At 39.2% G+C, this 15,812-nt stretch overlaps 1 protein-coding gene across 1 annotated transcript; it reads left to right on the plus strand.

Moving 5' to 3' along the window:
* The first annotated feature begins 3,392 nt into the window (after positions 1–3,392).
* igsf10 (immunoglobulin superfamily, member 10) lies at positions 3,393–13,845 on the plus strand. Its single transcript, XM_058745282.1, has 7 exons — positions 3,393–3,637; positions 3,975–4,240; positions 4,342–4,471; positions 5,684–6,074; positions 6,247–9,933; positions 10,057–10,957; positions 11,503–13,845. Exons 2-7 carry the CDS (start codon positions 4,041–4,043, stop codon positions 13,415–13,417), a joined length of 7,224 nt encoding a protein of 2,407 aa, XP_058601265.1. The 5' UTR covers positions 3,393–3,637; positions 3,975–4,040; the 3' UTR covers positions 13,418–13,845.
* Positions 13,846–15,812: the final 1,967 nt, after the last annotated feature.

Genomic DNA, 15,812 nt, shown 5'->3' on the forward strand with positions numbered 1-15,812 from the left:
GAAAATTCCTTAAGGAAAAAAATTAGTAAATAAATAATAAAATAAATAATAAAAATAATAATTCAACTTAAAAGTACAAAAAAAAAAAAAAAAAAAAAAACCTTGTTTCAGGTATTACAATAATTCAATTAGAGTACTCCTCAATAGCTACTGCACTCACTGCACACCAGTCAAAGACTAACTGACTGCTTCATTACGTGAGAATTTATACTCATGGGTTCAACCACTTCTCAGAAGCCGTAATATCACATGAAAATAATATAAAGTAATCTCACATAACAAAGGATTAGAAATCAAATAACACCATTCCCTTCAATACACCAATATCAATAGCATAATATACCTGCAACACATCAAGGTAAATAAATAGCTTTTAAAACCCAAGTATGTGTTCATGTCTTAATACCAAAAGGGGCTAGGCAGAGGGAACAGAGGGCAGCTCTGTGACAATCCACTTGCAGGCTTTATTCTAATCTGAGCTGTACAGGCAGGGGCAATCATCAGCAAACATAACAATAGAGGCAAGGCAAGGCACAATCCATAAACAGGCATAAGACAGTCAAACAATAAAACAGTCCAGGATCAAAACTAGGCCAGGCAAGGCAAGGGATAAAACAGGGAAATCAAGGAGCACGGAATGGCTAGAAACAGAAGCAACAGACAAACAATAATCAGCAATGTGTGTGTTACGACCGTCTAGGGGTCAGTCGCATCAGAAAGGGAAAGGAGAGTCTTATGCCAGAGAGAACAATGATTAACAAGCTTTTATTTTGAAAAAGTAAGGGTTTAGCATCAGGGGAAGACAAGGCCAAAATAACAAACAAAAATAACTTATTAAACCTCTATCTTCCCTAAATCGAAATGAAAGAAAAATAAAATACAATTACAACTTACCTAACTCCCTTTCCCAAAAACAATATAATAAAGACATTTATACAGAAATAAAATGGCGTCTATCCCCCTACGTCCCTTATCACAAATTCTTATAACCTATTTCAAAAGCTATCTATAAGTTATCAGTTAACCATTCACAATCAGAAGTAACAAATAACAACGGAGCAGAAACACACACAACTGCGCGGCACTACGATACAACGAGAAGTACTATGGCACAAGAGGCCTCGATCAGCATTTTAGGGGAATCCTTTATCCAAGTCAGGCAAGGATAAGAACCAATCGCCACCTCCATCCAATTAACTCCAAGAACCGCCTTCCTGAAAACAAATATAGACATACACAAAAAAAAACACAAGAGGGCAGCAAAGAAACAACAGACAAATGACTGAAGGTCATAACATGTGTGAGAGAGTGCAGTTTAAATAGTCCTCCCGACTGGCAATAGATGGAGTTCATAATTCGTAGTCAAAAGGAATAGGATGGAGTGCCCTCTAGAGGAGCTCATGGGCACTCCAGCTGGAGATCATGAAAGATGTAGGAGGGCAATACACAGTGCCGATCCTAGACTTCTGGGGGCTCGGTACGCTTTCAACTCTATTTTTTATTTATTTTTTTGTCTTGAGCAAGAGACTATATGACATTCACGTTACATCATTTGACTGATTTTTACGTAGAAAGGGCGACAACGAACCGCATTAAAAGAAATGAACATTCATGTCTTCATAACCGCTGGCCAAATTAAAAAATTAAATTAAATCATCTTTGAGAACAAGGGGGCCCCCTGGTGTTTTGGGGGCCCTACGCAGCTTGCGTACTTTGCGTATAGGGAGGATCGGCTCTGGCAATACCGAAACCAAAGGTTAAAAAATTATGAATTATGAGGAAATGAGGAAGAATAGATCCAATCAGCCACAAATTGTTTATGAATATGTCACAATGTGAGTGTCAGAGTGCCTTCTCTTGCTGTCTGTGTTGTCCTGTCAGGTTCGGCAGCTCGTGGTCTGGGCAATCAGCGCTGATGGTGCAGCGGGAGTGCACGGATCACGAGCTGACTCTCCCCCACCTGTCGCTTATTCCCCCCTTCCCTTATATGTCCCTACTTTCCTGCTCCGCATTGTGAGTTGATTGTTTTGTCCTGGCTAGTGTTCTGTGTACGATTTACGCTGCTTTCTCTGACCTTCTGTTCCCTTGTGCTGCAGGACTAGTAGCACAGAGATCCAGCAGCTAGTATGGTCCGCAGACGCTGCCGGCCAGCTCTGGAATCTCCGCTTCCTTAAGCAGCTGTTAATTATTGCTTATGATATTTTGTATTTTGGTGGCGAGAAATAAAGTTTCTCCGTTCTCTACTCTAGTCCTCTTTCACTCACACCTGACAGCGAGTGTTTAACCAAACATTTAAAGACCTTTAATTTTGAAATGTGAAACGTTTTGGATTTGCACTTTAGACACTCTTGCACCTAAGAGATTAGATGAAGATTTTAACATTCAGTCATTTCTGTAATTTTTATTTATTTATTCATTTATTTTTTAATTTCAGGTAATATTTATATTATTAGTTTTCCTTTTTGTCACTTTGTCCATGGCTTTATGTTTCTTTTGTGTGTGTGTGCAGGGGCGCCGTAAGAGGGGGGCAGGTTAGGATGATTCCAAGGGCCAGACGTGGGAGGGGGGCCCAGGAATGTGATTTCTACTGAGGGGGGCCCAGAGTCAATATGCTGTTCAAGGGGCCCTAGAAACTGTAGCGGTCTCATGTGATCACCTGTTGTATAAAGGCATGTGGGTTAAAACTTTGAATTGTCTGACGAAGAGCCTGCGTGTTTGATATGTCACCTGTGTGATAGTCTGTTATTACATTTTTGTATTTTGAGCCTACTTGTGCTGACTTTTTCTGTTTTCATTATCAGTTTTGTAGTTTGCAATCAGATTGCTCTAAGCCTCTTGGTCACTGATGAATATAGGACAATTAAAGTAGAAATATGTGTATTATTAAGAAATATTAATAATTATGGTTTCAACATTTATTGACTATGCAAAGCATTATGTAATATTTTAAGATTATATTTTGAGATGTATTTCAATGCTGTGAGAAGGAGGAGAAGACAAAAAAACAAAACAAAAAAAAAAGATGTCCTGGCAGATAATTACCAGTATATATACCTTTTCCAGACATTTCCTTCTTCAGCCCAAACACAACACAATGCAATGCTTTATTCCAATAAATAAATAAATAAAATAAAATAAAATACAATCAGTATGGATAATGCCTTTATATTAACATCGGAACGCTTTTTTCCCCCCGCAAGTTTTATTGTTGCGAATACGTGGCATATTTACACCAGATTCATCGGTTCACGACATCCACACATTGCTATAATATGAACATTTTGTGACATATATTATCAGGTACAAATCAGCACTGACTGAAAATGAGAATCTGAACGGGACGAAAACTCTCCTTATGATGATGATGTTTTCCTTTTACTCCGTGTGAACCTCTCGCACTACAGAGCGCACGAGAGTGGCGCGTAACCGGACCGCGCGAGACCGAGGAGGAGGATTCACTCTCAGTTTAACCATCAGCCGACACGCGCTTCTAAATCAAAGACTTCAGCGCACTTGATGCTCTATTGACAAAGCGAAGGAAGCGACTGTTCCTCACCGGAATTCTTTGGATTATTCATTCATCATGTGGACAGTGTTTCATGTGAATCTTTATCTAAATAATTCAACTGAGTATTAGGTAAGTGTGTTAACATTAATAATAGTCATTTTGAACGGTAGATACATTGCATTTTCTCTATATTATTAATGAGTATATATATATATATATATATATATATATATATATATATATACAGTATATGTCATTTATTGAATCATTTATTGTTGAATATATATATATATATATATATATATATCTATATATATATATATATATTTGTTATTCCTTCTCTCTCTGAAAATGTAATGCTTGGTCTCAGGAGAATATGTAAAGGGCATTTGTCATGTAGAACTTTGTTAACAGTGGTGAATGGTAATGTAGATATGATTAACAGATTTTTTTTTTTTTCTTACAGAAAGCTAATGATTAATGGCAACCTGAGCTTGTCAAAAAAATAGGGAAGAAACAGACCTTCTCCAGAATGTGTGGCCCGACAGCAGAGTCATGTCTGTTGTGGAGATTCATGGTGCTGCTATGTGTTTTGGCCAATATAACACACAGAAGCAGCGGCTGCCCCAAATCATGCGCATGCTACGCTCCGTCTGAAGTGCACTGCACATTCAGATACCTGAGTGAAATACCCAGGGGCATTCAGCCAGCTGTTGAAAGAATTAACCTGGGGTAAAACCTAACAGACAATCCACTGTGGAGCTTTCTCTAAAAATGTCATTGAAAACAGCTTGTTTAAGGCAAATCCATACATTTGCAATGTTGTGTTTCAGGTACAACAGTTTATCAACTCTTAAAGTGAACGACCTCTCTGGACTAAAAAACCTGGAGCTGTTAATGCTGCACAGTAATATTATCAAGACTGTTGAGGACGGTTTGTTCCATGACCTCACATCTCTGCAGGTAAAATACTAAATTCATCTCTTTGGACAATCTTTATTCAGACAATCTGTTATTTTCAAAATGGGCAGTTCTTGGCCAGAATAAGCTTGAATGAGGACCAAACTTCTTGCTGCATTTAAAAGTCTGGTTACATAAGACACTAACTCTGTATACAGCAAAAAATAATCAGATGTCATGTTGTGTATCTGAGTTTGTTGGCATGTTTATTTTTCTTTATTGTGAAGATGAGATGACGTACTGCTGCTGTCCGGTTCCATCTCTGATCACATCTGGCCCACGGTTACATCAATATCACAAGCAGTCAAGCTATACAAGTGTTTATTTGCCTTTAACATGCATATCAAAACAAAGTGAAGTATTCCGTTCTGCTTGTGGATATCTACCCACTACTAAGTGCTTCAAATAAAACTTGTTTCTTTCAAAATCTTTCAAAGATCTGATCAAATGAATATAACTACTGCGAATAGTGGCTAGCTCCTCCTCAAAAGCATGTAAAAAAACAAAACAAAAAAACACCTGCCTTTACTCCTATAAACTGCTTAAAGTCAGCCAGGTTAATATGCATCAGTGAATAGACTTGGCGATCTGCAGGCATGACATCCGAGGCTGAGACTGATAAATTTAGAAAGAAAGCTTACATTGCTTACTGCGCATCAAGTCAAGTCAATTTCATGCATAGTCATGGTAATGTAAAGCTCTTTAATAAAACACTTGAAACATCAGTCAAATGTTAAGGACACAATTGACTTGTATAATATTTCTAATAAATATTCATCCAAAAATAAGACAAATGCTTATTTTGTTGTAATTGAGTTTGAACTGAGCAATATTTAAATCAAATATTTTAATAATATACAAATTTCACAGTCAGTCATACCAAAGGAATAGCAAGCCATGGCATTTTGAGTAGATTGCAGTTCATTTAAAATATAACGTGTAGACAAACTGATTTCAATTATTGTGACTCTGGACGTTGTGTGGGAGTCAACACGAGATTTTGAAACCAGTTTTGAAACCATTGATTTTTAAACCGGTAGATGCCAGATCTAGCCATCATCCATGAAGTATGTGGGTCGGCCATGCCGGAATTGCCCCCTGACCCTGTTTTTAGTCTGAAGCTAGTCTGAAATGAGAGTCTATTTAAATATTAGAGACAGTCACTTCATTTTCATTCTTAACACCATATATATATATTTTTTTATCTACTTATAGGTTCTGAAAATGAGTTATAACAAAGTTGAGAAACTAAACAAGGACACATTTAGAGGCCTGGACAATCTTGTACGTCTTCATATGGACCATAATCACATTACCTTCATCCACCCAGAGAGTTTTTATGGATTAAAAATGCTGCAGTTGATCAACCTTGAGGGAAACCTGCTCCAACAGCTTCATCCAGACACTTTTATATCACTGCGGTTCAGCCAGATTTTAAAATGGTCATCTCTCAAGACTATTTACTTGTCAGACAATGCTTTAACCACATTGCCTACGACTATATTTTCTGGCTGCAACAAGATAGAGAATCTCTTCCTTAGTGGAAACCCTTGGTCATGTGATTGTCGGATGAGTTGGCTTGGACAATGGCTAGAGAAACACCCTGGTGAGATTTTGGTCTATATTTAACAAATCTTCTGTTAAAAAAATAGCAGAAAAAATGTTTTGTTAATATAGCATGACAAAAACTAGTGCACAAGAAATGTTCTAGTAAGTAAAATTGCTTTTATTTACATATATACATCAACATATAATGAGAATTAGTTTTGCGTTTACAGGTGTTTTAAAATGCAAAAGAGACAGGAAGTTTCTCAAAGAACAGTGTCCCATTTGTGAATTCCCAATTACCTTGAGAGGCAGCAGCATTGTGCATTTGCAAAGGGATAGCTACACATGCAGCAGACCTTGGATTCATCCTCACTTGAAACAGAGCAATTTTACCTTGGATGATGGTGGCTATACCTCAGTCTATCCTAAAGATTTTGTTGCACCCATTGGCATGTTGGAAATGAACATCACAGATCAATTCCACAACAATGCCTGGGTAGCATGTGTTGTGCAGCGACCTACAGGAATGGAAAACTTAACTGCAAGCTTTGGACAGAATGGAAAAGATTTAACTGGCCTTAGCGCGATCATTTCTACGTCGTTGGTCTGCAACATTGATTATGATAATATACGTCAGATTTGGAATATTTTGGCTATGTATAGTGAGTCCCCGATGAGACTTGAGCGAGAAGTACTACTTTCTCTGCAACCAGATATAGTTTACACATACAAGCAAGTAGTATCAATGGAAGATGATATTTTTACAGAAATTAAAGCAAACATGAAAGCCAATCATGAATGGTTAATGCAAAGTACAGTCCTGCTACAGCTGGACCGCATTACAACGACATTTCCGAACCTTACTATCAAGTATTTATCCAATGTTCAAATAGATGTTGACAGCAGCAAGGATGAAGGAGACCAGTATGGTTGGGCAATGATTAGAAAGGACAATCAGACCAAGACTGAACACTCAGTACTTGCTGGTGGAGTGATGGAATTGAACTGCAAGACCTTTGGGGATCCTAAACCCATTATAGAGTGGATTCTACCAGATGGAAGTAAGTTACCTGCACCATACAACAGCGAGGATCAAAGGATTGTAGTAGCTTATGATGGAAGGCTTACTTTAAAATATGTTGAGATCTCAGACACAGGTGTCTATCACTGCATTACAACTAACTACCTGGATGCAGATGTTCTTGCATTCAGGGTCACTGTGCTTCCCCGGAATATTGAAGAACAAGAGATTAATGGGATTCGAATCTCTCATACCCTTGGTCAGAACCTGCGTCTTGACTGTACATCAGCCTGCAGTCCAGAGGCTTCTGTTCAGTGGATACTTCCTGACCACACAATTTTAGACAAGTCCTATGGCAACAGAAAGCTCTATAGAAATGGCACTTTGGTAATACATGGACTGACATCCCGAGACAAAGGATTTTACAGATGCTTAGTTGGAAATTTTCTGGGAGCAGATTTGCTAGCTTCTCACGTAACTGTTCAAGGTGATTTGTCAAATACCACAAAGCCTAAGGAATCTGGTGATCACGTTGTACAAATTATAGATGATAGCCAGAAACTTGGAAGTAGGTATCTCTCTCACAGGGTTAGTGAGGAGTCAAGAAGCATTACCTCAGGCAGACCATACACTTGGCTACAGTCCAGATTTCATAAAGTTCCCGCTGGCAGAAGAGGAAATATAAGGAACTCTGGAAGAGTCTTTAATGAAAAGTACCAGCAAGAAGATGCCATTTTCACCGATATGTCTCAAATTAAAAGAGCAAATAAAAAGACAATAAGTTTAGAGGTGTCTAAAACACCATCTGATGACAATGATGGAACTTCAGGGGATGGTATATCTGAAGATGAATTTATTGTAATGACAACTACTCAAAAACTTGAGCATAGCACCATTAAAATCACAGATATTAAAATCCAAGAGACTGACAAAACTGGCAACAGTGGTTTCATTGAAGTAAAATATGATACCACTAGTAACATGTTAAGAGCAAATGAGAAAACAAATTTGGTTACAACAACATCACATGCTCATACTCAGACACCTGCTACCCCAATAATGGCCACTTATACATTGAGTAATTATGGGACTCAAAGAGATGAGACAACTCTGAATACAACCAAGTCAGATTACATATTAAGTCATAGTGATGGAAAACCCCACATATATGAGAAAGCAACAAACAGACCTTCAGAAGCTGCAGAGCTTCTCTTCTCTGGGGACTCAGAAGATGTTACTACTGGAACAACACCACTTTACAACTCCCAGGGCCCAAAAGTCACCTATTTGGAACCTAAGCGTCAGGCCATATTCACAGCGGTCACCACAACCAAGGAAGACCAAGAAAAGATCACATTTCAGACCACTCAAAGAATCCAGTCAGAGCTCCTTCCTGGGTCCACCATCATCTCCAAACACCAAATCCAAATTGTCCCCTCCAAAACAATGCGATCGGGAAAGAAGCGTAACTTTCATGGCAGACGTAGGATCATTCGGCCCAGCAAAATTACAGACATACAATCTTTACTCAATAAATTCAAATACCATTCTACAAACAAGGAAGACAATCTCACATTTTCACACACTGTGGACAAAATCACAGATTGTGGCGATGGGAAAAGGGTTACATCTGGAGTGTCTACAGATAAATGCAAAATATCAGTCGATCAAAGCCTGGTCAACCATACAACTGGGTATCACATGTCAACTTCCTCTTTGAGAGTGACAGAAAAACCTGTCATGCCAACTCATTTGTCAGGCTCTGAAAAGACTTATGCTGTCATTGATTCACAAATGTCAGCAACTATTGTGCCCACCAATTCTGAGGATTCAAGTGATTCTAAAAGTTATTTTAATTCAGTAGAGAAAGAACTAACTTTTACAACCACATCCACAATGACAATGTCTTCTAAAATCACACAGGAGAAGATTGAGTGGCATAGACAGTTTGGAGACAAGGGGCAAATGAAAGAAACGCTTAGCAAGCATCACAACTCATTTACGCTGTCCACTGATGAGGAACAGAGGACCTCAGCATCCACAGCAGAACCTTACAAGGCAACAACAACAGCATCTACTACAGAACTAAAGCATACACATATGATTGTGTCTCCTCCAATGACAAGAGAAAATGACAATACTCCAGAGACATCATTTGAAGACTCATCAGGTTCTTCCTCCTTTATAGAAACAAATTTCTCAGACAATGTCATAACCCCATCTACAACAGCTGAGCTTTTCAGCTTTCCAGTCTTCCGTGAGCTGTCCACAACCACAAAGCCAATGGGAGTTTCTCACACTCTAGCAGCCCCACCAACGATAGGAACTAAACTAAAGCAAGACACTGTTCAGAACAAGTTCTCAGGTTCTCAAACTGGATTGTGGGGAAAGCAAAAGCCTGGTTATCACACCAAATCTACAACTATAGCTTCACAAACTAAGCACAGTGGTACAATATTAAGGACTTTGCATACACCCCTTGAAGAAACAAAGAGGTCTCCATCACCTGATAGTACTGGTTCTGGTGAGGAATGGAGGGACTCTAATATGTCTTCTGCCACCAGTTTCCCAGAGGTCATTACTTTGACCACTAAACCCACTACAGCCTCTGATAAACCTCAGAGTATAACAGTTACCTCAGACACAATGACTAGCTCAACTTCATTTACATTCACTCCATTTCCATACGGTAGTAGTACTGTCAATCTGAATACATTCGATCACTCTACAAGGTATGACACCTCATCTTTGAGGGATATTACCTTCAAGCCAAGGATTAATGGTGGAAAAGCTGCCAGTTTTACTGTTCTCTCAAACTCTGATGCTTTCCTCCCCTGCGAGGCCACTGGCAACCCTGAGCCCATCATCAGCTGGAACCGATTCTCATCTACTACAGGTACAAAAGTTAAACCACAAAGCTTACGAACATTTTTAAGAATTATATTGTTATCAATTGATATTTTCATATTTATTTTACATTCTGGTATACTGATAATTTTTGTCTCCTTTATATCATCAGGTAATATGTTGACCATTAAAGGTAAAATGGGTAAATTTGAGGTTCTGAAGAATGGAACATTGTTCATCCAAAAGGCAAACATCAAAGACCAAGGACAGTACATATGTTTTGCCCAAAACGAGTATGGCTCTGACAAGCTTGTGGTTACATTGTCAGTTGTGGCCTATCCCACCCGGATACTGGAGAAAAAGATGAGAGATATCAAGGTTCTTGCTGGGAAAACCGTGCACTTGGAATGCAGGACAGAGGGCAGACCAGTGCCAATTGTGTCATGGATTCTGCCTAATCACACCGAAGTTAAAGGTTCGATCACTGAGCATGGCAGAGTAACAGTTACCACGATGGGGACACTGACCATTCAAGAGGTGTCCGTTTTAGATCGTGGACATTATAAATGTATTGCAAGTAATCCAGGTGGTACTGACACAGCCACTGTTCGTTTACAGGTGGTAGCAGCACCGCCTGCTATACTGGAAGAAAAACGGCAGGTGGTGAGGGCTGACATTGGTCAGAATCTCTTTTTGGCATGTAGCACTTATGGTGACCCACGACCTACCACACACTGGGTCTTACATGATGGCACAATAGTACAACCTCTAACTAACTCACACACTAAAGTTTCTGTTTTTGGAAATGGTACACTTTACCTGAGGGATGTACAAATAACTGAAAGTGGAAAATATGAGTGTATTGCAACAAGCTCTACAGGATCAGAACGGCGTGTTGTTACTCTGTCTGTGAAGAGGACAGAAACTGCCCCTCAGATCACTGAGACATCACAACAAAGAACTGATGTGATATATGGTGGCTGCCTTCATTTGAACTGCTCTGCAGTTGGGGACCCAAAACCTCAGATTATTTGGAGGCTTCCTTCCAAGGCTCTTGTGGACCAGTCACACAGGTATGCTATTACAAAAGACAGTGTTTTTGTTTGATTGTACAAACTTACACCTGAAGTGTGCAATGTTTTAATGACAAAATGACTCTGAATGAACTAGAGATACCTCACACCTTTTGAGTTTTGTAGTCATTTGTGAATACTGAACAGGGAAAAAGTCTTGTTGATGATACGTATTAGAGCTGAACATAACCAATTAAAAATAATAATAATTACAGATTAAAATAAATAAATATATATACATATATATATATATATATATATATATATATATATTTTTTTTTTTTTTTTTATGGGTTTTCCAGACCAATTTTAAATTTCCCTGGTTTTATTTTTTAAGCCTAAACGATTTAAGCCTGGAATGAACAATTTGAGTGAATCTTAGTTAGGGCAGAAGCATTAAACATGAGCAGACAAATGCATTTCCTACATCAACAATTTTGTAAATGTTTTCAAACCAGCATTGAACAGTTAGAATTTAGTTTGTAAACATGCATTAATTTGACATATTGGCACCTATTGTTAAAAATGTCACATTCTCATTTCAGAATGGGCAGCCGTATCAAAGTCCTGGAAAATGGTACCCTCATCATTGAATCAGTAAATGAAAAAGACGCCGGGGACTTCCTCTGTGTTGCACGCAACAAAGTTGGGGATGATGTACAGCTATTAAGAGTGTCAGTGTCTATGAAGCCAGCTCGGATTGAACCAAATGTCTTTAGCAGGAAGCAAGTGCCTTATGGCAATGACCTAAAAGTGGACTGTGTGGCTGCTGGTGTCCCCATGCCAGAGATATCTTGGGGACTTCCTGATGGTACTTTGGTGAATAGCGCCCTGCAAGCAGATGGAACAGAAGGCGATCAGTTCAAACGGTACACCTTGTTTAATAATGGAACACTGTACCTGAATAAAGTGGGTTCTGATGAGGAAGGTGATTACACCTGTTACGCTGAAAACAAACTGGGTAAGGACCAGATGCATGTCCACATAAGTGTGGTAACTGCAGTGCCTCGCATTCAGCGTCCAAATCTCTCCTATGCCAAAGTGAAGCCAGGTGGAAATGTTCGCTTTGACTGTACGGCTATAGGTGAGCCCAAGCCAAAGGTCTTTTGGATGCTTCCGTCCAAAGATATGATTGCTGCATCTAATGAGCGTTACTTAGTACATGCAAATGGTTCCCTTGATATACGAAATGTTAAATTAGCTGATGCTGGGGAGTATGTCTGCATGGCTCGTAATTCTGCAGGCGAGGAGAATAACGTATATAAACTAGACATTGATGGAAACCCACCCATCATCAATGGCTTCAAACAAAATAGAACTGTGATGAAAGATACAGCAGTCAAATATACAAGAAAGCTAATAGACTGTAAAGCTGAAGGGTATCCAGTACCAAAGATCACATGGATCATGCCTGACAATATATTTCTTACCGCTCCCTATTACGGAAGCAGGATAAATGTCCATAGCAATGGCACACTAGAGATCCGTAATGTTAGGCCATCAGATTCAGCAGAATTTATTTGTATGGCTCAGAATGATGGAGGTGAGGCGGCTATGTTGGTTCAACTAGAAGTGACCGACAAGCTCAGGAGGCCTATTTTTAACAATCCTTTTAATGAGAGAGTGGTGACTCGGGTAGGGAGAACTGCAGTGTTAAACTGTTCTGCTGATGGACAACCCATTCCTGAGATCATATGGACACTCCCCAATCGAACTCGGTTCAGTGGAACACCTGGGTTCGAGGGCTCAAGACATCACCTGGGTACAGATGGCACATTTGTTATTTATAACTCCAGCATAGAGGACTCTGGTAAATACCGTTGTTCTGCAAAAAACAAAGTGGGCTATATTGAGAAGCTGGTTGTTTTTGAGGTGATTCAAAAGCCTTATATTCTAACACGGCCAAAGGGGATTATTCGAGGGATTTCTGGACAGTCCCTCTTCCTACATTGCTTGACAGATGGAATCCAGCCCAGCATTTCTTGGACCACGCCAGGAGGTTTTGTTCTTGCACGTCCACAGGTGAGTGGACGTTACCATTTGATGGACAATGGAACACTTGTTGTACTTGAGACGATCATACATGATCGTGGGAATTACGTGTGCCGAGCAAAGAATGACGCTGGTGAGGCGGTTCTTTCTGTGCCTGTCGTAATTGTTGCATATCCACCCCGGATCACTAATGGGCCGCCACCAACTGTGAGAGGAGTGGCTGGAGTTCCTGTTTATCTTAAATGTGTTGCTAATGGAGTGCCTACACCAGAGATAACCTGGGAGCTACCAGATCGATCTATTCTTTCTACAACTGGAAAGGAACGACCTCTGGGCAGCGAGCTTCTCCACGCACAAGGGACTCTTATAATACGAAACCCCACAAGAGCACATTCTGGTACATACAAGTGTATAGCCTTTAATTACCTGGGCAGAGATACCAGAACCACATATATGACAGTAATATAAGTTTGGTCATGACTTCATGACTTCATGACCACTGTGACTATTCAAAAGGCAAGCTTAATTTTTATTTTTTTTTAAAAACCTTGTTTCATTCAGTTATGTTACTTTGGCTTTCCAGGTTTTTATAGAAGTTTAATAGACAAAATATGGGTAATTACAGTATGCTGTTTGAGAGAAAAAAGAACTGTGAGGAATTATGTCATTGAAATATATATAAAAAATGGTTTATGTCCATATTGAATTGTAAATACATAATTTTATATATTATGATATTGGCTTAATATTGTGCATTATTTGTATTTGTGCATCATCTAACATTCAGTCAGAAAGTGTTGATTTGGCTGTTTCATGGAGGGTGCACATGCCGTGTGTATCTACTAAATCAGAGTGAATCAAATCATTATGATTTGCCTAAATACCATGTTTATTTTTGTGGCTATATAAAATAATAAAATTATAAAAGTAATAATAAATGACTGAGCTTTTATAACAAGGTTGGAGTATTGCAAACCTGGTGCCATTTGGGCTTAGCAATTCACACAATTCTCTTACTTATCCTTCGAGATAATGTGTGTTACTGAACACTTTAGTCACTAGTTGTTTGTTTTTTCTTTGTAGTTTGAGTGTTATTGTTGGCAAGGATATTAAGCGTGCCTTACTGTGGTTGTGGAACATATTTGTGAAAATGACTTGCTTCTGTTCACCGCTGAAGACATTTATTTATAATGGGACCTCAACATGCAATGTTCCCATTATCCTTTTGAGAAGAGTCCCGGGGTCAAACAACCAGGCTTGTCACAGACAAATGCTTATGATGGCCCTCTTGGGTTAGCTTCAACAGCTTTCCTTTGACTATATATTTATATCTGTCTCTGAAGCTTATTTTCTTCTGCCAAGTATTATACGGAGTCGAAAAATAATGAATGTGTTTTTCTCTCTTGCTTGTAGGGTTTAAACATTTATAAAGATTGTGTTCTCACAGAAATGTTCAGTTATGTAAAACAGATGCATGCACGCATGCACTTACACACACACACACACACACACACTTAGGAGGAGATTGATTCCAAGAGCGGGAAGGAAGCCCATGCTTTGGTTTAAACTAAAGGCTCTCCAGGTTTTCCTTTCACCAAGTAACATTCCATGGCTTCCAACTTTTCGACCTTTGCTTGGATCAACACCTTTCACCACCACCCCTGGAATTTCACGATAGGATTTGAGAATCCACACCTCTGATCTTCAGACACAAGGGACAGATTCATCTTTTACTCAGTACCTCATTCTGCCTGCATTCGTGAAGCCTAGGATCTTATATGCTTTTTGGAGTGAACATGGAGTGAAGATACATGAATATGTTGAGATATAAACTTAAATTCTGATTAAGCTTACATCTTTTAGGGAGACAGGTCACTTTAATCTCCATGTGTGAAAAGGCAATAGTTTTGAATCGATTGCTTTCAAGCATCTACATGCATTTTCATTTCAAGCCAAGTACACATATTTACTGAAAAATTATGTGACACCTGTATGTAGAGTAGAAACTGCTCCAGTCTTTTTAGTAACATTTAGGAAAATAGATGCATTTGAGCTATGCTGACCGAATGTGTAATCCATGTGCCATTCCTATCAAGAATTAAACCTGGAAGTTCAGTGGTTATGGCTACAAAATTTTCAGTCTCGTCAACACTCAAATCTTGATAACTTCAAACCATACCCCAAAACCATAATTTAGAGTGAGTCACAAAGCATGTGTCCATGACAGGCTTTATAGATGGAGTGACCTTTCACCCTTAGAGCCACAGTGGGTAGGTCGGGGTTTATTGTTGGACTAAAAGTGTTGAGGTGTGGATTTATTGCCTGCCACAGGAACTGGAGACTTGACTTTCAAACTGTCTGAGAAAATGGAAATTCTGACAGAATAACACTGGATGATTTCTACCATTGGCCCGTGAATGGGTGTACAGTAGGTCACCAGCAGATGGCATCAGGCCACAAACACAAATAAATATAATCAGTATTTAGGTTTTAGGTCTTAATCGTTGATAATGATACTTCAAATGACCACTTCCATAGCTCCAAGTATTTGTAACTTGCCATCTCCAGTGAGGTTTGTCCTGCGTCGATGAATAGCTTGTGGCCACAGTATGTGTTTACAGTAGTTGGAGGTCAAGTTGTCGCTCCGTCTATCAGGCAGATGTTAACCACCCCACCTACGCATGGCAGGTTACTCGTGAGTCTTGACTAGACAACACATTTGACCACTGAAGCTTCTCAAAGAAGGAGAGTCACTAAGGTCACAGAGTGTATTTGGTGATGGCAATATGTGAAAGTCTCTGTGTTTGTGTGTCAGTAAAACATTTTGTGAAACCATACACTGTATGAACTTGCACATCCACAA

Source organism: Onychostoma macrolepis, chromosome 15 (assembly GCF_012432095.1).
Source record: "Onychostoma macrolepis isolate SWU-2019 chromosome 15, ASM1243209v1, whole genome shotgun sequence".
Taxonomy (NCBI): domain Eukaryota; kingdom Metazoa; phylum Chordata; class Actinopteri; order Cypriniformes; family Cyprinidae; genus Onychostoma; species Onychostoma macrolepis.

Bases quoted from the DNA above. Each gene is read 5' to 3' on its own strand.
- igsf10 (XM_058745282.1), top strand. From the start codon at position 4,041: ATGTGTGGCCCGACAGCAGAGTCATGTCTGTTGTGGAGATTCATGGTG. The intron at 4,241-4,341 runs GTAAAACCTAAC...GTTGTGTTTCAG, and splicing joins GTTGAAAGAATTAACCTGGG to GTACAACAGTTTATCAACTC. The intron at 10,958-11,502 runs GTATGCTATTAC...TTCTCATTTCAG, and splicing joins CTTGTGGACCAGTCACACAG to AATGGGCAGCCGTATCAAAG.